Source organism: Vanessa cardui, chromosome 15 (assembly GCF_905220365.1).
Source record: "Vanessa cardui chromosome 15, ilVanCard2.1, whole genome shotgun sequence".
In the NCBI taxonomy this organism is placed as follows: Eukaryota; Metazoa; Arthropoda; class Insecta; order Lepidoptera; family Nymphalidae; genus Vanessa; species Vanessa cardui.
In genome coordinates this window covers 2,935,103-2,957,895 of record NC_061137.1, presented here as the reverse complement: position 1 = coordinate 2,957,895, position 22,793 = coordinate 2,935,103, and the positions used below count along the sequence as shown (strand labels likewise).

At 32.0% G+C, this 22,793-nt stretch overlaps 1 protein-coding gene across 1 annotated transcript; it reads left to right on the top strand.

The window, feature by feature from the left end:
- The first annotated feature begins 6,901 nt into the window (after positions 1 to 6,901).
- LOC124535856 (putative molluscan insulin-related peptide(s) receptor) lies at positions 6,902 to 19,308 on the top strand. Its single transcript, XM_047112245.1, has 7 exons — positions 6,902 to 7,233; positions 12,798 to 13,017; positions 14,611 to 14,751; positions 15,475 to 15,680; positions 16,074 to 16,220; positions 16,388 to 16,550; positions 16,949 to 19,308. Exons 1-7 carry the CDS (start codon positions 7,211 to 7,213, stop codon positions 18,800 to 18,802), a joined length of 2,754 nt encoding a protein of 917 aa, XP_046968201.1. The 5' UTR covers positions 6,902 to 7,210; the 3' UTR covers positions 18,803 to 19,308.
- Positions 19,309 to 22,793: the final 3,485 nt, after the last annotated feature.

The following is a 22,793-nucleotide window of genomic DNA, read 5'->3' as shown; positions in this document are numbered from 1 at the left end:
TTACACTTACTTATTCATAGTTGATATTTATTACTACCACCAATATTAAAGATCTGAGTTTACATGATTATGTAACAGATTTTTCTGCTCTGTGGGAGATTAGTGATGATATAAGATAGAAAATAACGAACGCCGAAGTTATTAGTAGAGCAAGTTTAATAAAATAAGGTATAATATATATATATATACATATAATTAAGACCTATTCTGTCTTATTCTCTTAATTTTCTTACTTATATCGACGTCTTTACTCACCGTTGACGTTTTAATGAGCTGTTAATTTAATATTTACTTTAACACTTTTCATATTAGTTTCACGTGTATCTTGATTGCCTAGTTGTTCTAGATGTGTATAGGTCTGCAAATCTCAAGGTCAAATCATCAGGTCGGGTGAATAAAAAGTTTAAATTCTTTAAAAGAAGTTGACAGAGTAAACCATAAAAAATTAAAGCAAAGCAACAGTCTGTTAATGTCTTACTTTTGGGTTAAAGTCTTTTCGCCCATTAAGGATTATTTTTGAATTAAATTCCACAAGGCTTCTGCAATGGGATACACGTGTGGCTGAATTTAATTGAGCAAAATACGTATGCAGGTTTTCTAACGATGTTTTCTTTCACCTCCGATTCCGAGATAAATTATAAACACATAAAGGATATTTAAATTCAGTGGTACTTCCACTGCTTGAGTAAAAAACCCGCAATCATCGGTTAATAGCACAGCGTTCCAATCACTGAGCCATCTTGGCTCTATTTACAATCGACAATGTTTTGTCTAAATTATTTCCGGTCCTATGGGATTTGGCGTCACATTGCATTGTATAGATGTAATGCCGTGCACCTATGTTTACACACACACTTGTGCACGATAATTTGTTCTGCGCAGATGGCAAGCCACCCTTGAGAATCGCCGCTAAGACCGAAATCAGTCAAAAGGACATATATGTATGTATGTCAAAAAAAGTAGCTTAACGTAAATAATAAATTCTTGGGAGTAGGGCTTTGTGCAAGCCCGCCTGGGTAGGTACCACCTACTCATCAGTTATTCTACCGCCAAACAACAGTACTCAGTATTGTTGTATTCTGGTCTGAAGGGTGAATGAGCCAGGGTAACTACAGGCACAAGGGACATAATATCTTAGTTCCCAAGGTTAGTGGCGCATTGACGACTTAAGGAATAGTTAATATTTCTTACAGCGTCATTGTCTATGGGTAATGGTGACCACTTACCATCAGGTGGCCCATATGCTCGTCCGGCAACCTATACTATAAAAAAATAATAATAAAGGAAGTTATTTATGGCTTACTTATTTTATATCAATCAATTGAAATTTTAAAAGTAGAATAATTAGTATAGATCCCATTTGTAAAGGAGTTTTTTTTATCAAATAGATTGGCGTACACGCAAAGAGGCTACCTGATAGTAGTTATTATCATCTATAGAAATAAGCACTGTTAAAATATTACCCATTCTTTATCTAATGCACCAGCAAACGTCTTCGGAACTTCAACGTCCCTTGTGCCTGTAGATGCATTGGGTCACTCACGTATAAAACCAGAACCCATCCCTATTTTTCTTCCCATATAGCCTTCACAACGCCCTACTACCTACCTTTTTTTTGTTAATAAATATGAGACAACATCACATACATTACTGTGATCCCAATGTAAGTAGCTAAAGCAATTGTGTTATGGAAAATCAGAAGTAACGACGGTACCACAAACACCCAGACCCAAGACAACATAGAAAACTAATTTTAATCTACATCGACTCGGCCGGGAATCGAACCCGGGACCTCGGAGTGGCGTACCCATGAAAACCGTTGTACACACCACTCGACCACGGGGGTCGTCAAATTTATTACATTACTTTATGTAATGGGTGGATGATGCGTAGGGAGACTCTTCCCAAACCCTTAATTTATGGTTTGTTAGGTTTGAGGAGAATATGCACTCCTACATGACATTGTCATATAATTTTTATTAAAACATGATTTATTTTATTCAAACCAATGTTCAATATGCTATTTACATAATAATGTCTGAGATTTATTTATCTTACTTAATGCGTTTGCGGTACTGATTAATATATATTTAATCATCGTGATTGGAATTGTACATTTATTTAAAAGTGCTGTCCACAAAAACCTTATACAGGTATTTTAAGCTTCGTATTCAATTATAATGTTGTATTAATAAACTTATGAAGGTTTTAAATTGCAATTATATATTTTTTTATTGTTATATTGTTGTACCGCTGAGCAAGAGCCCACGGCGCAATGGTTAGAACCCGTCCAGTTTTATAGATGATTGCGGGTTCTGACCCAGGCAAGCACTATAATTCATCTCGTGCTTGGCAGTGAAGGAAAACATCGTGAGGAAACCTGCATGTGTCTATTTTCATAGACATTCGGCCACATGTGTATTCCGCATTGGAACACCGTGATGGAATATGTTCCAAACCTTCTCACCAAATGGGAAAAAGGCCTTGGCCCGGCTGTGTGAAATGTATATTCTGTTGTTGTTGTTTTTGTAGCTCCAAAGCCTGCGACTTTTGACTCTTTTAACTTTTTCCTATCTTATCTGTTATTTTTTTTTAATTTTTTTTAGTATCACTATAATATTTAAATTAAGGAAGATTTTTTTTAATTGTATAAGTAAAAATACACGTCGAAGGACGCTGATCTTTTGTATTTTCAACCGACTTCCAAAAGGAGGAGGTTATCAATTCGTCTGTATTTTTATGTTTGTTACCTCATAACTTTTCACTGGGTGGACCGATTTTGATAAATTTTTTTTTGTTTGAAAGGTAGTGCTTCCCGTGGGGTCCCATTTTTTTTATTTTTTTTTCCGATGATGGTATCCATGTGAAAACGACATAATTCTTAAATTTGCATTATGTATATGCGCGACAAATAGGTGAATAACTGAAAATCACGTTAACCAATTTTGATAATTCTTTTTTTATTATAAAATATATACTTCAAGGGTAACTTGATGAAAGTTTGGTAAGGTTCTGAGCACAGGATCCATGACAAAGTAACGGAACGGAAGGGAACGGAACAATTCTGAGGAGCACGTTAGCGATACTCGGTCGAATCTTTTATTTATAGGTTATTTGGATATTTGAGTCACCTTCCGTAATGTGGTTATGTTTATGTAATTATCATAGTCGAATATTATAATCAACTAGCTACCCACCCCGGCTTCGCACGGGTGCAATTCTGATACTAAATATACTACAGAATTTGTTTATATACGACATCACATCGCAAACTTCTAAAATTATCAGTGTTTCTTTACTATATTGTTCATGTATTATATACACAAACCTTCCCCTTGAATCACACTATCTTTTAAAAAAAACGGCATCAAAATCCGTTGCGTAGATTTAAAGATATAGGGACAGAGAAAGCGACTTTGTTTTCAACCGACTTCCAAAAGGAGGAGGTTATCAATTCGTCTGTATTTTTTTTTTTTTTTTTTTTTTTTTTTTTTTTTTTTTTTTTTTTTTTATGTTTGTTACCTCATAACTTTTCACTGGGTGGACCGATTTTGATATTTTTTTTTTTGTTTGAAAGGTAGTGCTTCCCGTGGGGTCCCATTTTTTTTATTTTTTTTTCCGATGATGGTATCCATGTGAAAACGACATAAGTCTTAAATTTGCATTACGTATATGCGCGACAAATAGGTGAATAACTGAAAATCACGTTAACCAATTTTGATAATTCTTTTTTTATTATAAAATATATACTTCAAGGGTAATTTGGTGAAAGTTTGGTAAGGTTCTGAGCACAGGATCCATGACAAAGTAACGGAACGGAAGGGAACGGAACAATTCTGAGGAGCACGTTAGCGATACTCGGTCGAATCTTTTATTTATAGGTTATTTGGATATTTAAGTCACCTTCCGTAATGTGGTTATGTTTATGTAATTATCATAGTCGAATATTATAATCAACTAGCTACGCACCCCGGCTTCGCACGGGTGCAATACTGATACTGAATATACTAAAGAATTTGTTTATATACGACATCACATCGCAAACTTCTAAAATTATCAGTGTTTCTTTACTATATTGTTCATGTATTATATACACAAACCTTCCCCTTGAATCACACTATCTTTTAAAAAAACCTGCATCAAAATCCGTTGCGTAGAATTAAAGATATAGGGACAGAGAAAGCGACTTTGTTTTATACTATGTAGTGATGGAACTCCTATACGGCTCGCAGTTAGGGTGCGATATGGGGCAGAATTTCTTACTATCTTTAATCAAATTTTGTGTATGTGATGTGATGTCATATGATGTACGAAATATAGTTGGTCTTTTTCAAAGTTTTTTTGCTGAGTTCGATTACAGCTCTTTCGAGGGATCCTTGTAGTTTACGCCGCGTGACGTATTAAATCCGCATTTTCGAAAGTCTATTTTTGCTTTATTCGCAAGTTTCCTTTGAAATTGTCCTCGAAGTAGTTTCTGACTCATATAAACGGAACGCTTAATCTATCCATATTAAAAAAAATTAGTTAGTCAACATCAGCTTCACTTAAAATCAAAAAATAAATAAAATTTTAACAAAAAGAAAAACCGACTTCAAACAAAACACTATTTTAAAACAAATGAATATGCACGAAAAAGTAATAAAAATAATTGCGTATTCAACATATTTTTTAGAGTCTTCCTAAGTTAAATGAAATGAAAAATATTAGACTACTTAAGAGTCGATTAACGATTATATCATGTAGTTATAATTATTGTTATATTTGGAGTCGGTGTCAGCCAATAAAACCCTACAGTATATCTATCAAAAAACAATACGAGAATACTTTAACAAATATGTTTTTTACAAATTACCTTTTACTCAATAATATACTGAATCAATCAAGGGGCTCGTATCGCTTCTTTCTTTTGATTGTTGGGGCAAGGGCACCGTGGCTGACACCGGCTCCAAATATACCAATAACTATAACTACATGATATAATCGTTAATCGACTCTTAAGTAGTCTAATATTTTTCATTTCATTTAACTTAGGAAGACTCTAAAAAATATGTTGAATACGCAATTATTTTTATTACTTTTTCGTGCATATTCATTTGTTTTAAAATAGTGTTTTGTTTGAAGTCGGTTTTTCTTTTTGTTAAAATTTTATTTATATACTATGTAGTGATGGAACTCCTATACGGCTCGCAGTTAGGGGGCGATATGGGGCAGAATTTCTTACTATCTTTAATCAAATTTTGTGTACCTATGTGATGTTATGTCATATGATGTACGAAATATAGTTGGTCTTTTTCAAAGTTTTTTTGCTGAGTTCGATTACAGCTCTTTCGAGGGATCCTTGTAGTTTACGCTGCGTGACGTATTAAATCCGCATTTTCGAAAGTCTATTTTTGCTTTATTCGCAAGTTTCCTTTGAAATTGTCCTCGAAGTAGTTTCTGACTCATATAAACGGAACGCTTAATCTATCCATATTAAAAAAAATTAGTTAGTCAACATCAGCTTCACTTAAAATCAAAAAATAAATAAAATTTTAACAAAAAGAAAAACCGACTTCAAACAAAACACTATTTTAAAACAAATGAATATGCACGAAAAAGTAATAAAAATAATTGCGTATTCAACATATTTTTTAGAGTTAAATGAAATGCAAAATATTAGACTACTTAAAAGTCGATTAAGGATTATATCATGTAGTTATAATTATTGTTATATTTGGAGTCGGTGTCAGCCAATAAAATCCTACAGTATATCTATCAAAAAACAATACGAGAATACTTTAACAAATATGTTTTTTACAAATTACCTTTTACACAATAATATACTGGATCAATCAAGGGGCTCGTATCGCTTCTTTCTTTTGATTGTTGGGGCAAGGGCACCGTGGCTGACACCGGCTCCAAATATACCAATAACTATAACTACATTATATAATCGTTAATCGACTTTTAAGTAGTCTAATATTTTGCATTTCATTTAACTTAGGAAGACTCTAAAAAATATGTTGAATACGCAATTATTTTTATTACTTTTTCGTGCATATTCATTTGTTTTAAAATAGTGTTTTGTTTGAAGTCGGTTTTTCTTTTTGTTAAAATTTGTATTTATTATACTGTATAATGAGGATGAAAATCATAACTTCACGTATTTACACAGTCAGTGCTTCAGCATTTATGGATAAGGCAAACGTGATTAGGCCTCATTTTTTACATTTAACTTTACCCCCCTCGTATCACTATTCGCGTTATGACCCCGTAAGAATTTCTTCAACTAAAAAGGCAGAAACTTCTAACTCATAACGGTAAACTCCGACTATTCCTTACAAAAATCAGTCGTAATGATCAATTTTATTTATTTATCAATTACGTATCGAAATATAATCGGGATCGTTTCCTGGTCGATCAAGGATCAAGTTAAGTACGCGACGCGATTGAAATTGAGGAAATATTAATCATTAAAACGGATACAAGTTGTGATACATAAGTGTCAGGGTGCGCGGGAACAGCCGCGTTTAGAAATCACGTAGTAATTCTATCGTTTTATGACGGGAATCCACTGTACACTACATACATTTCAATAAAATTAAGTATATTTTGAACAATGCCTATGAGATCCCATTATGTTATGTCCCATTAAGTTGGCAAAGCAAATTCGAAGGGTTCTCTAAGCTCCAAGATGGCTCGTGGCCACGACAAGCAAAATCTGTCGAAATATTTGGCTAGATAAAAAGAAGTTTGCTAGCCCTCACATAAAATTACGACTAAAAATATTATTCATCTATGACATTAATTGAATAAAATAAGTTTTACCTACATCACTTTTTTTTGCTATGTCATGACATTTTAAAGAAGGATGTTCTGAGATAGATAATATGGAAAGAACCGGTAAGTTCTTCGCAGGTCAGCTGTTGCTTTCCGAATTTTCAATAAGTTTTTGAAAGCAAAAAAGTACGTTTCGATGCTTCTACATTGAATAAGATTTCGACTTGTCACCAGTAGAATATTTTCTTTAAGACTTGCGACCTTTTAGTTGTTAAAATAATTAAAAATATAATTCATACAAAGACACTGCAAGAGAAATGTGATGTATAATAATGTGTTTTCTAAGTGCCACGACGTATTTGAGAATTTTCCGACATCTCATGAGAAAACCTCGATCAGTTCGCAAGCAGAAGAAGTATAAAAGATTTGGTGCCAAGAAGCTAAAAGTATCATGGAGAAAATCACGCTGATTTGGTAATTATTTTTTCCTATAAAACAAAATCACCTTTATCCATTACAATATAGATGCCAGAATTAATTTTAATACATGCAACCGATTTTTAAAATTTCATACATAATCAAGTATATATGTAGTCTTCATTAATTCTTATACTAGTACTGTTATGGCCACTAATAATTATCATTTAACCATTTTTAATACTTATTAATAAGGCCTTGATCAGCTGTGAGGACACACAGGACATAGAGTTGAGAACCTTCTTCATTACTCAATTCAGCTGCTATCACGAGCGATTTACAAGCAAATTCAAAGCATTTTCCATATTTCAATTGGCTGAAAACTCACGATGAGGGCGCGAAATGCGGCGTGGCGTTTTCCCAAATTCCGTTTTCGTTCGCTTTAAAATACCTCGCAAATCATCAGTGCGATAACAACCCTAAGTTCATACGTTTAATGTATATATTATACCTTTTTCTCAAATATGTAAACATACGAGTTAAAATGCTTATATCTATAAAACATACGTGTCTTTCTTTTGCAAAGGTATTAAAATATTTTATTAATATCATAATATAAAAGCTTCGTTGACTTATGGTTGTTCCTTACGAACTATTGATACGTTTTATAATCCTGATCAAAGCTTTGTACGTAGACTGCCCTGAGCACTCTTTATTTCCTAAAATAAACAGTATCCAACATATTGATCCGAGATTTCTGCTATTACGATACAGATTTATATTTTTGTATACATTTTTAAATTAATATGGTTATTTTTATTATTATTATTTTTATAGTTCGATATTTCGACATTATCTACGAATGTCTTGTTCACGAGACTAATAAATAATGTCAAAATATCGAGCTCCACCGAACAAAAATAAAAAACATGGTAAATATCCCGAAACCAATAACTTTAATACATATAATTGTTCATTTTTCATTGTAATTAATATCAAATTAAAACCGTATATTTCAATTTAAGCATGTAAAATTGAATTTATTGAAAGCCATATTACAATTTATTGAATACATATTATAAAATTACCGATGGAATATTTTTTAGAAACAAATGAATATTTATTATTGTAATCACTTTCAGTTTTAAAATAAAATAAGCGTTATCTATTATTTAATTCTTCGTTATATATTTTGATTTTTGGGTATTAATTAAATTTCGACAAGAATATCTATTTTATTATAAAACCGTCATATATATGACTATCTATAATAATATTAAAGTAACTCTATCTGCCTCTTTTTTCTGTATCTGCCTCAAGTGCATTGACTTACTGTCTTCATAGCGATGTAAAAAGTGCAAGGATCAATCTGACCTATTGAGCTATGGTTTTTCAACAACAACAAGTAATGAGCGTAAAAGCGGGGATTAATATGAATATTAATTAGTAAGTAAGTAATTCCTTGATTATTTTTGAGCATTGCTTCTTTAAAAAACAATTTATACTACATAGGCAACTTTACAATTAACCTCTAAAATAGAGTCTAAAGCAAGGCATTTTATTTCCGTTTATGTAAAAAGATAAAAAGGCATGTTATGAAAAATCCCGACGGCATTAACGTAATTAACTGAACAGAGAAAAAACAAACGTTATCTAAGAAATGTAGAATGTTTCACGTAATGTTTTTTTCATATTCATATTGAAATAAATATATGTACAGAGTATATACAACAACAACAATAACAACAGCCTGTTAATTTCCCCCAGTTGGACTACGGCATCCTCCTTTGACAGCGAATTGACGATTGGTCGAGACCTTGAAAAATCCTTGACTTTCAATATGGATTTTCAAAAAAAGAGCGTTTTGCATGTCACCGAATCTGTAATCGAAAGTTTGCAGTAAATTTATATAAGTAGTTCATTGCAATAGTATTGTGTTATAAATATATTGAAGTAGCTGTGAGTTAATAGCAAATCGCAGGAAATACATAATTATTATATTTGATTATCGTTTTTCTTTTTTTTTTAATTGGAATAGACTATACAAATATAATTTATCCGAACGTATGTAAGTTATTAATAAACTGCTGGACCGATTTATATGAAATTTTAGATTACCCTTAATGATGTGTATTGGAATTTTGGCACTGAGATTTTTAATATATATATTTTTATTCGTATGAAGTCGGGACATACAGCTAGTTTAATATAATAGGTATATTATTTTCTAAGAAAAATATATTAATCATTTCATACAAGTTTTAATTGGACGTATTTTATCATACTTCCTTTTTCAAATGTCTTTATATATTTTATATTTAAGTAGTTACTAAGCTCGTTATCGTATTAATACTATAGCGGCTTATTTTAATAAGGTTGCATATGATAATTATTACGTTATAAAATGTATTAATTATGTACGTTCGTTCATGAGGTTCAAACTGTTGCTACGTGAAACAAATAATAAATAAATATATGTTGTTAAGTGAATCTGTTTTCAACCGACTTCCAAACGGAGGAGGTTATCAATTCGTCTGTATTTTTTTTTTTTTTTTTTTTTTATGTTTGTTACCTCATAACTTTTCACTGGGTGGACCGATTTTGATAAATTTTTTTTTTGTTTGAAAGGTAGTGCTTCCCGTGGGGTCCATTTTTTTTATTTTTTTTTCCGATGATGGTATCCATGTGAAAACGACATAAGTCTTAAATTTGCATTATGTATATGCGCGACAAATAGGTGAATAACTGAAAATCACGTTAACCAATTTTGATAATTCTTTTTTTATTATAAAATATATACTTCAAGGGTAATTTGGTGAAAGTTTGATAAGGTTCTGAGCACAGGATCCATGACAAAGTAACGGAACGGAAGGGAACGGAACAATTCTGAGGAGCACGTTAGCGATACTCGGTCGAATCTTTTATTTATAGGTTATTTGGATATTTGAGTCACCTTCCGTAATGTGGTTATGTTTATGTAATTATCATAGTCGAATATTATAATCAACTAGCTACCCACCCCGGCTTCGCACGGGTGCAATACTGATACTAAATATACTACAGAATTTGTTTATATACGACATCACATCGCAAACTTCTAAAATTATCAGTGTTTCTTTACTTTATTGTTCATGTATTATATACACAAGCCTTCCCCTTGAATCACACTATCTTTTAAAAAAAACCGCATCAAAATCCGTTGTGTAGATTTAAAGATATAGGGACAGAGAAAGCGACTTTGTTTTATACTATGTAGTGATGGAACTCCTATACGGCTCGCAGTTAGGGTGCGATATGGGGCAGAATTTCTTACTATCTTTATTCAAATTTTGTGTATGTGATGTGATGTCATATGATTTACGAAATATAGTTGGTCTTTTTCAAAGTTTTTTTGCTGAGTTCGATTACAGCTCTTTCGAGGGATCCTTGTAGTTTACGCCACGTGACGTATTAAATCCGCATTTTCGAAAGTCTATTTTTGCTTTATTCGCAAGTTTCCTTTGAAATTGTCCTCGAATTAGTTTCTGACTCATATAAACGGAACGCTTAATCTATCCATATTAAAAAAAAATAGTTAGTCAACATCAGCTTCACTTAAAATCAAAAAATAAATAAAATTTTAACAAAAAGAAAAACCGACTTCAAACAAAACACTATTTTAAAACAAATGAATATGCACGAAAAAGTAATAATAATAATTGCGTATTCAACATATTTTTTAGAGTCTTCCTAAGTTAAATGAAATGAAAAATATTAGACTACTTAAAAGTCGATTAACGATTATATCATGTAGTTATAATTATTGTTATATTTGGAGTCGGTGTCAGCCAATAAAACCCTACAGTATATCTATCAAAAAACAATACGAGAATACTTTAACAAATATGTTTTTTACAAATTACCTTTTACACAATAATATACTGGATCAATCAAGGGGCTCGTATCGCTTCTTTCTTTTGATTGTTGGGGCAAGGGCACCGTGGCTGACACCGGCTCCAAATATACCAATAACTATAACTACATGATATAATCGTTAATCGACTTTTAAGTAGTCTAATAGTCTAGTCTAAACTAGCTGTTTTATTTTAACAAAAAAAGTTATTGTTCAGTTCGCAGATTTTACTCTTATTAATAATGTATTTGTATTAGGCTTTTGTGATATTTATTTGTTAATGGGTGGTCCCAACGTGACGGTGGCATGTGGGCTGTGTGCGGTACTGGATAGTTTTTGGATATATTGATTTGACTTTATTATTATTTTATTGGTCTAAAATAAAAGTAATCTAAATTATTCCTTATTATATTAGCTTTTACAGACAGAGGTAAAAAATCTTAAGAACTTTTTACCCTCTGCATATAGTAAAAAGCGGTTATTTTCAACTGACTTCAAAAAGGAGGAGGTTATCAATTCGTCTGTTTTTTTTTTTAATATTACAAGCAGACACTCCAATTTTATTATTTATTTATATTTTATATCGTAGCAACACAATTAGGATTTGAAGAGTTTTCAAAGAAATAAATGTAAACTTTGTATAAAATTTTAACCACAAGTGAAATTGTCTAAATGTCTAAATATTTAATCATTTTTGGTTTGAATGAGGTTTTAAGACGGTAGAGCGGTTCTATTTATAGGATTCACGTATCAAAATGGCGTAACAACGTCGGTTGTCAACATTTCACGAGAAATAAATGAATACTTATAGAATCACACTGCTAGCTTCAAATTAATTTCACTTAATTAATTTTGTTGATCAATTTAAATTAAGTTATTTTAATACGAGTTCTATATTGTACATATGCTCTTCTTATGTTTGCTTGATGACCGTATCAACCAATATTAGGAAGATATATTCGTCTTTTATGCGATATACTTTTGCTTAATTGAATAAAGTATTAAGTAAACACAAAATCATTATCTTTATCACCTTTACTTGTATATGCTCAAAGCTACATTATTCTATTCAATGTCGGCGTTACGAAACTGCAATCAAAATCAAAATAAACTTTATTCAAGTGGGCTTTTACAAGCACTTTTGAATCGTCATTTAACAATCAACTGAAGCTACTACCGGTTCTCAGAAAGAAACTCAGTAGTTACTCTTTTTCAACATTTAAAAAATATAATCATATTAGTTAAATACAATTATATATGTATTTAATGTATCCTGCCTAGAAGTCAACAGGTATTAATTCTAAGCTTTTTTATCATCTACAAAATCTTGTATCGAATAATATGCCTTTTTTGATGAAAGAAAAATACAAGTTATGATGAACATATGACCGTTTGGATTTAAATTTTATTGCAGAATTAAGAATCGTTGACAATCATTGTACTTACTATTCCGATATCGCAAAATATATCCTTCTTGGAGTATAGTAATCGTTTTTATAATAAAATTCCAAAGTTATTTTTATCATCGCCTGTTAAAAGCTCATTTAAAATCTTTCGATAAAAAGGGTTATTTATTCAATACAAGATTACATGAGGTAACAAAAGCATACACATGTTTTTAACATTAACAATACGTGAACATGAATTTTAGGTATATCTAGGAAGTGTATCTACCACAGCTTTCTTGCTTAAACATATGTATTTATATATATAAAAATAATATTTACAGGTTGATAATATGCAGCATGATTGCCTCGTTGTCACACGGCTTAAACAGTCAAGATCCGATAGAGTACCATGGACTATGCGTTAACATGTTCTTAAATCACATCGAGAAACTGAAGAAGTTGGAGAACTGTACCATCGTGGTTGGTGATCTAAAAATTTCACTTCTAGAAAGAACGAAACCAGAAGACTTTAGGAACCTCACATTCCCTAAATTGAAAGAGGTTAGTATGGAAAGAGTATTTAATATGATTTTGTTACAGACATATTTGTCTGATACTAGCGATCCGCTGCGGCTTTGCACGGGTGCACAACTGGTACTAAATAATGTTTCTTTACTGTATAGTCCAAACATTCTTCATCACTCTATTAAAAAAAAACGCATCAAACGCCGTTGCGTAATTTTAAAGATCCAAGCATACGTAGGGACAGACAGCGAATTTGTTTAATACTATGTAATGGTAATGAATTAGGGAGTATTCGCAAAGTATACGCCACTTCCACGATATAAACAAAATAATATCGCATCATATTGAATACGAATGGGTAGCGTTATAATTAAGTGAAAAAGTTGCTGTAGAATTGTAAAACAATCTAGCAATTAAATTTAATGTTCGTATAATTACAAATGAAAAGTAACTTTAAACTGTTTCACTTCAAAACTAATTTGAATACAATGTTCAAAAGTACTATTGTTCTTAATAAATATCAAACAATAAATAACAAAACATTGTTTACGAAGTAAGACTTTCATAATTGACTCAAGAATGGCTACTTGTTATTTTAGCCAAATTTCTTTGAAATATATTCAAATATAATAACAACAAAAGTTCAATCAGTAAGTATGAATAAAATTTCTTAATCGATTCGATGAAAATCGTATCCGGAGTCCATGAATTTAAGACTCGAGTCGGGTGTATAAAAAGTTATTAAGTTTTGTATTTAACCTCCAGCTTTGTATCCTCGGAGAGTAAATACAACTGTAGGCTCTGCTGTATATCGAATCCGCCTTTTAATCCTTTGGTTTTCCTTTTCGTTGATATTTATAAGTAATCTATACATATAATAAAATTGGAGTGTCTGTTTTTAATATCCAAATAGCCATTTTTCATTCAATGCATAGATATGTGTCTATACACGGTACATACGAGTATACCAAAATAACATTTTTTACAATTTTTGTCGGTCTGTCTGTCTGTTTGTTTCCGATGTTATTTTGACGGGACTTTCACTGGCAGGTAACTAATATAATAGGCAGCAACTTAGGCTATATTTTTTTTTGTTAAATTAAAATGCGTAAAAGGTCGCGGGCATAGTTAGTTGGGCATTTATTTGTTGAAACGCTAGTGCTTGTCATGTCTCTTATGCTAGTTGGATCGTTTAAACGATTATATTCATGTCTCTTAAAGGCTTTATGCAATTCTCCTCCATATAACTCTCCGACTATAACATTTTGTAATTGATTTTTGCTGTGTACCAAGTCTATTCAAATATAGCTTGTGTATTTTGCTGGTGCTACAAGCGTGCTCATATGCTATGCTACTACAAACAATAATGCTTTGCACTGCTATGTACTGGTTACAAAATATATTTTTTAACTTTTATTTATTTAATTTATTTTACGAGTACCGACGTCAAAAACATGCTATTGATTCAACAAAATACATAAATATAAATTGACATTCGCCTAAAATTTGTATTTACGTTGTAGTTTACATGTATGAGAAACTAAAATTGCCTAGTGCAATATTTATTAACCTGTTTTTCCTTTCGATGAATATTTTTACAAACTATTATTAATATTTTTTACTCTTCAGGTTACAGGATACATGGTTGTGTATCGAGTTGCCGGTTTGGAAACACTAAGCAATTTGTTACCAAATCTAGCGAGGATACGAGGGAACACACTTTTGTATAACTACGCTTTAATTATTTATGATATAGCACACTTAAGAGAGGTGGGTGGGTCTGAAATGCCCTATTTATATTTATTTTATTTAACTTACTAAACACTACAATAAGTAAAAGAAATAAAACAGATACAAAACCATGTCAAAAGAGGTTTATTCCTTAAAGAGGTTTCTACAAAAACACCAAAGAAGACCAACAAATATATTATTGCATGATTTTATATGTATCTTATATGATCTATCAAATAAATGCTTAGTAAAGTAAAGTAAAGTAACTAAAGTATTTAAAATAAAATAGTTTAATTAATAAAGTCTTAGCTTAAATGCTTGAATCAACAAATCATTGATCTGAAGTATTATTAATTTTTGTATCTGTTACAAAGTCATTAAAAAAAATTAACGAGTTTACATGAGAAATCTCCTTAGATACATGATTATTGAGATAGTATGTAAAACAAACTGGTACTTCGTGTACCTTAAATGTTAAGATTAATTATGTGATTATTAATTATTAATTGATACCTATTTTTTTGTTGTTTGTGTGCAAAATTTTAGCATAAATGGTCATATGAAACTGTTTTAAATTTGTTTTGCAATATTTGTCTAAAACATTATACTAAATTAACTCAAAAAAAACTTTATACCTAATACTGCGATGAATAAATTCTTAGTTTATACGATAAATTGATAATTTCATATAATTTAACTGCTGTAGAAATTGGGTCTTTGGAGTAATTATTATAAATAACCTCTCATCAAATATTGTTACAGATCGGCTTAAATAGTTTGCTTAAGATCGACAGAGGAGGTGTCATCATTTGGGGTGGTCCCCTTACCTGCTTTGTAAATACGATCGATTGGAATGCCATCGCTCCTAGATCTCGACATGTTTTAAGCAAACCAGACAAACATGCACAATGTAATTTTCCTTGCACATGTACTTCTAATCCAGCAACAAATCGCTGTTGGAGCAATAAGTATGTATAATTAACATTGATTAAACTGAAGTAGCATATATATGCGTGATCATACACATATGTATGTAGAAATATAATTCATTTTTATTCTTAAGTGCACTAACAATGATTATGACTGTTCCATAACTGGGCAAAAGTCTAAATTCTTTTTGATTAAAAGTTGTTTTTTTAATGTAGATATTGCGATAGAATTTATTGTACTGTTGGGCATATATATACATTTAATTTTAATTATAATGAAAAGTCATATGATATTTGCCCTCATGATGTTCTATCGAATAAATCATCTTATTTTGTTTATTTTTCGGATACAGTTTTTTAGTGTTAATCTTTTCAATAAAAATAAACTCTATTGGATTTTGATTGATATCGTTATGACTGGTATTGTTTTAGAAAATGTCAGATATTCCTTGAAGGGCCAGACAGTTGGAACTGCAGTAGAGAGTGCATTGGATGTCGCAATACAAATCCAAAGAGTTGTACACTTTGCAGAGATTACACATACAAAGAAGAATGTGTCTCGCGATGTCCAAATAATACGTACGTATCATTTAAATAAAATCCAATCCAATCCATCAGCCCATTTCCGTCCATTGCTGGACAAAGAACTCTCCAATTGCACGCCACTGAGTTCTTGGGCTATTTAAATATTTAAAATGATTCAATGGTTCAGCTGGATCTTAATGTTTCGTATTAATAACTTCCAGTCTTCTTCTATCAGTAAGCAATCACTGTGTTACAATCGATGAATGCATCCATTTGAATCGTTGGGAATGGAACAACACGTGTGTATCAGAATGTCCTAAGAATTTTGTACAGTGGAATGAAGCTGGAAATACAAAGTGTGTTCCTTGCGATAACTGTCATCAGGTATGAATATCTATTTAAGAATTTGTAGATAACATATAAGAGGCGAGATAGCCCAAAATGTTTGAACGCGAGCATCTTAACCGATGATTACGGGTTCACACCCAAGCAAGTACCAATGAATTTTCATGTACTTAATTTGTGTTTATTCATCTCGAGCTCGGCGGTGAAGAAAAACATTGCGAGGAAATGTGCATGTATCTAATTTAATAGAATTCTGCCACATGTGTATTTCACCAACCCGTATTGGAGCAGCGTGGTGGAATATACTCCAAACCTTCTCCTCAAAGGAAGAGGAGGCCTTAGCCCAGAAAAGGGATATTTACAGGCTGTTATTGTTGTTTTGTTTGTAAAAGATATACTCAACCCAATAAAATGTTTATTAACGTTTTTATTTTCAGACTTGTGGCAACATGTCCATACAAACTTTAGACACAATTCAACTTGCTGAAAAATGTGTATATATCAACGGATCTTTGAGCATCCATATTTGGTCTATACCAAATGCTGCCAATGAACTTAGATATTTTTTGAAAAATATTGTAGAAGTAACCGATTACATAGAAATTTATGGTTCTATTACACTGACTTCGCTCGATTTTCTTTCGTCACTTCAAAGGATTAAGGGTCGACGTTTATTCAATGGAAAATATAGCTTAGTTATTTATGACATGCATAACCTTCAGTCTCTGTTTTTACCACATATTATAAAAGGACTCAATGTTGAAAGAGGTACTGTAAGATTTTATAGAAACCCAATGCTCTGTATGCGTCAAATAAAAAAGTTGACACAAAGGTTTCCAGTAGCGCCAAATGAGCTCGACATACCTCAAGGAATGAACGGTTATAGTGGTAGCTGTAATGAAATGTTTCTGAAACTAACCATTCAAGTAAAGAACGAGACATTTGCTATTGCTTCGTTCTTTACAAAATTAAAGGGAGTGCATTACACAGTTTTGTACGTGAGGATTCCTCATGGAACGAACGATTCGATTGTACCAGAAACCTGTAGTGACTCGGAATGGTTTGCGATTAGTGTCCCAGATACATTCAATGATTTTGTTCATGTTCCGTTACCATCTCTTCGTCCTGCGTCAACTTATGCTGTTTGTGTAGAAAAATATGACCCATCATCACGTCATCTGGCCCGCAGTAGTATTGTAAAATTCGAAACTCATGTTGGTAAACCTGAACCGCCATTTATTTTAGAACTTGTCGCATCCTCATCTAATGTAATCGTCATCAGATGGGTGGATCACATGGACTACCGGCCGTTTATAACACGTTACGAATTAGATATTAATTTGGTTGATATAAATAATTATAATATAATTACCAGAGATCATTGCACTGTTAACGATGATGAGATGTTTGATATAGATTTTTCAAGGCATGCAAAAGTAATGCGACCGCCAAAGAATTATGAAAGAGGTTGCGAAAGTATGTGTGGGATACTGTCATCTGTAACTATGGGTGCGATGGTTGAAGATTATTTCGATGTATGCGACACTATTGGTGAATGTGATGATGATTCTGAAAGATCTAAAAACTCTAGTATCAACGGAAACATTGTAAGCTTATCATTAGATATAAGTGGTCCAAGAAATAACTTTCAAGTCGGAGGCTTGGCTCCATTTAGAGATTATAAATTTCGTTTAAGAGCTTGTACCAAAGATTTATGTAGTCGAACAGCTAAAGATGTCGTTCAAACTCTGCACTCAGAAAATGCAGATATAGCTTCTATAATTCACAAGAGCGTTATTGACCCTGGGTTAATTTATGTTAAATGGGAACCACCAAGTGTAACTAATGGACCTCTATTGGCTTATACTATTGAAATATATCCAAACGTTAAGGTAAGTGATATGAACCATCTGGTACCTCAAACTTGGTGCGTTCCTGGAAATGAAACAAGCTTAACTGTTAAATCAAATAAGGCTAGTAAATACTTAGTTAGAATATGTTCAACGACGTTAGCACATCCATATGCATGTAATGAATGGATAAAAATTGAGGGTTTTGTAAAATATGAACTGGTTTGGTGGTGGTCTGGAGTGCTGTTTGGGTTATTCTTGTACGTTTTTTCATGGGTTATAGGATGGCGTTGGAAAAGAAGAATACGTAGAAGTGATAGTATACCACTATTTGACATTACATCCAGTTATCGTCAAGAAAGTGAACCACCAGCAGCCATGTTATCAGATTTTGTGTCTTTGCATAATATTTCTTTATGCGATTTACGAGATCTATCTTAAGCTTAAGTCATGTTAAAAGGCAACCCTAAAATGTAAAATTTTAAATTACCTACTTTCCAAAGCATAATCAATTCGTTCATGAGTGAAATAACGCATGCAATGATTCACAAAAAAAGTTTGATAAATTTAATTACGTTAAGCTTTTGAAACAAGGTTTAACATTTTTATCGAAATTTTCAGTTAATGTAAAACAAGAGGTGTTCCAGACGAGAGAACAGAGATATTGAGTTTAATTTTGTGTAATGGAATAAAAAAATAAACGGTTTTTATGTCTATTAAACTTTCTAAAGTGGTTGTTGAACGGTAGACAATTTAAATTGTTTTAAAGTTTTACTAAACAAAATGACTACTGGATTTTAACAATGTTTTTAATTTGTTGCAATAACAGTGGAAATAATCAATTCAACTCTTCATGAGCCTCTTTGTATGTGTATATAATGTATGATTATAAATTTATGTTAGTTTTACGATTGCGTTTTGTACATCTAGCAATAAAATTAATCATTTATTTAATAAAAGTGTTAAGTTATGGGCGTTATTTCCTTTCCTTCTTTACCGTACAGAATACATTTCCTGCTTTTAGTATGTTGAATTATATAAAAGTTTCATTTCAACATCAAATTAGATGAAACTTTGAGAAATTTTCAAATGAAAAGTTTTATTACGGACATTAGTCAAATAAACTATTATTTAATTTGAAGGAAGAGGTGAATATGGGTTTTGTGAAAATTGTATTATTTGAGCTGAATAGCCTCTTTGTACTTATTTCATATTGCTTTACATAAATTAAGATTTAGTGTTACTTGAGATGTTATTATAATATTTCTTCTTGAAAATCTTAACCAATGTTTGCAAATGGACGTAAGCACCACTTAATTTGGAGTATCGTAATATGTATAGATATTACATTAATTTTTTTTACGTAGATGACATTACCAAAAATTCGACGGAACTCAGACACATTCGTTTGGAAAACTGTTAGTTTCCACACGTTTATCGACTAATCCACAAAGGAACTACGTGATGAAATAACTTCGAAGCATTCTCTAGCAGATTCTTGCTTAGCAGTGGGTCATTATTGCTGTTACATAAAATGGAACATTTGTTAAGCTAAAAAACTTTACGATTATCTTTTGTTATGGAATAGGTTGGCGGACGAGCATATGGGCCACCTGATGGTAAGTGGTCACCATCACCCATAGACAATGACGCTGTAAGAAATATTAACTATTGCTTACATCGTCAATGCGCCACCAACCTTGGGAACTAAGATGCTATGTCCCTTGTGCCTGTAGTTGCATTGGCTCTCTCACCGTTCAAACCGGAACACAACAATACTGCGTACTATTGTTTAGCGGTAGAATATCTGATAAGTGGGTAGTATCTACCCAGGCGGGCTTGCACAAGCTCCTACCACCAAGTAAAATCTTTAAGAAAATTGCGATAACGATATAGGTTAATTTCCGTTGCTAGCTATAAATCGTACAAAATTGAAACTTGGTAATGATATTCCTTACACTACAAATACAATCATTAGTAATTGGATTTCCGAAAATTCATTGCGAGATGCAAAGAGTAGGGTGTTAAAATATAAAATATGGCCATTTCAAAATGCGTGTTCTACAGGCCTCATGTGGTATCTGGCACTTCGCAATTTCTGTAAAATGTAAGGCATTATTATAATGTTATACGAGTATTTTTAGCCAGTAACATATTCTTAGCGTATACATAGTTACTGCATCAGGAATTATGTATCGAGTAATGAGCTGTTAGAGTATTTTTTTAATTCATGGGAAGGAATCAGTTATCTTCAATTAAATTGTAAATAACAGCTGTTGCAGTTTATTACTGTTGGTATCAAAGTTGCTCAAGTTAGAAGGACAGAAATTAGTACATTTTCTATACGTTTGGTGTATAAACAAAATCAAATATATTATAACTTTTAATACAATGCTTTACTGACGCTGTTGATTGAAATCGATCTGATCAATAAGATTAGTGTTAATTTGTTAAAATCTCATTTCATTTTCAATCAGCAAAATTTGAAATCATTCCAATAATATTCCACTAAAATTCATGGAAACGGTAGAGCAATAAAGAATTCCACGTCCCTCCGTACGTCCGTCGTTTTGTGTTTTAATCCGACACTATCTACAGAAATTCGGTAGAGCAAACGTCCGTTTGACAGTCAAGCGTAAAATCACGGCTTATCTCAATTCAGCAGATCTTCCCGGAGCTAATTAAACCCCCGAGCATTTACAATGTTTCGGTCATACAGCGTCGCTTAATTCTTAGAGGTATATTTGTTTTGGATTTATATTAAGCCGTTTGTAAATAACACATTCATTGTTTAAAGTTTAAACCGCACTAGATGTATTTATATGAAAGTTGTTTAAATGTACAAATAAACTATTTTATTGTAATTACTGGCTGATTTTATACATTGTTTAAAAACACGTTCTAAATTAAAAAAAATAAATAAAAATTAATTAAAAAGAAGGATGAATATGTACCATACGAGCTATTCTCCGATTGGAGACATATTATGAGAAGTTTAAGTTTCTACCCCATGTACGTAATGTAATTTTAAATAATGACATATAAATTGGTTTTGTAATACAACCAATATCGAGTAGCTCGCCCTGGGGCAACCAATAAGTGGAAACACCTAATTATTCAATTAACCAAATAAATTGAACAAACTTTTTTATTCGTCTAATTTAAAATTTTACTGCGGGACAAAGTAAATACTTCAATAAACACACTATAAAATACATTAATACCCGTTTCACCTGTAATTTACTACATACAAATTTATAGAGTCGAGATGGCCCAGTAGTGGCATCTTTACCGATGATTGCGGGTTCAAACCCAGACAGGCACCACTGAATATTCATGTGCCTAATTTGTGTTTATAATTCATCTCGTGCTCGGCTAAGAAGGAAAACATCGTGAGTAAAGTTTGTTAGTAACAATATTCTTATCCTATTATTAATACAATAAATAAAAATAAAATAAGGAAATATTGTTAACACTCATTGATGCGCCATTTTGTTAAAGATTGCAAAACAGTCATTGTTATACAAGCAGTCCAGTCTGCTGGCGATTTTGCTTTTGGTGGTTTAACTGACTTTATGTACCAGGGTTGCGCATGTTTTAAGCATCGTGGCTTTAAACAATAAAACCGATATTCACCGAACATTCCCGAGGCACAAACCACTTATTATAAGATTTTCCATACTTATTATCAGGGGAATGGGAAAGGGTACATACTTACCGAAAACACTCGCTAAATCGTGACCACAAATTAGATTTTTTTTATCGCATAGGTGGTAAACGAGCAGGAGGCTCACCTGATAGAAAATTACTACCACCGCCCATGGACATTTGCAACACCAGGGGGCTTGCCGGCCTTTAAGATAGGAAAGTTACATAAAAATGTTATTAAATAAGTGTTTAAGTTAACAATAATCTCTTGTTTTGTCGAATGTCTACGAAAATGACTGAAAGAGGTCATTCCGCCAGTTATAGGTAAACAGCGAGCCCAAGAGGTGCAAATAAAAAGTTCCATTTCTGAAACTATTTGACCTGTTGACTTCCAAGCAGGATATATTAATTTAAATAATTGTATTGAATTAACATGACTTTGTATTTTTTAAATGTTAAAAAAGAGTAACTACTGACTTTCTTACCGGTTCTTCTCGGTAGAATCTACTTTCCGAACCGGTGGTAGCTTCACTTAATTGTAAAATGACGATTCAAAAGTGCTTGTAAAGCCTACTTGAATAAAGTTTATTTTGATTTTGATTTTTGATTTATTAAAAACAAGAAGTCAACATCAAAGAAATTACATTTATCCTATCAAATAATTATTTGATAGTAAAAATGTAATTTCTTTACAATTAGCGTAGTGTACTGCTCGAAGCGTGAGCCAGAGTACCAATGGATGGCGGCGACTCATCGCTGGTCTTGGTGTTGCAACTCGTACGAT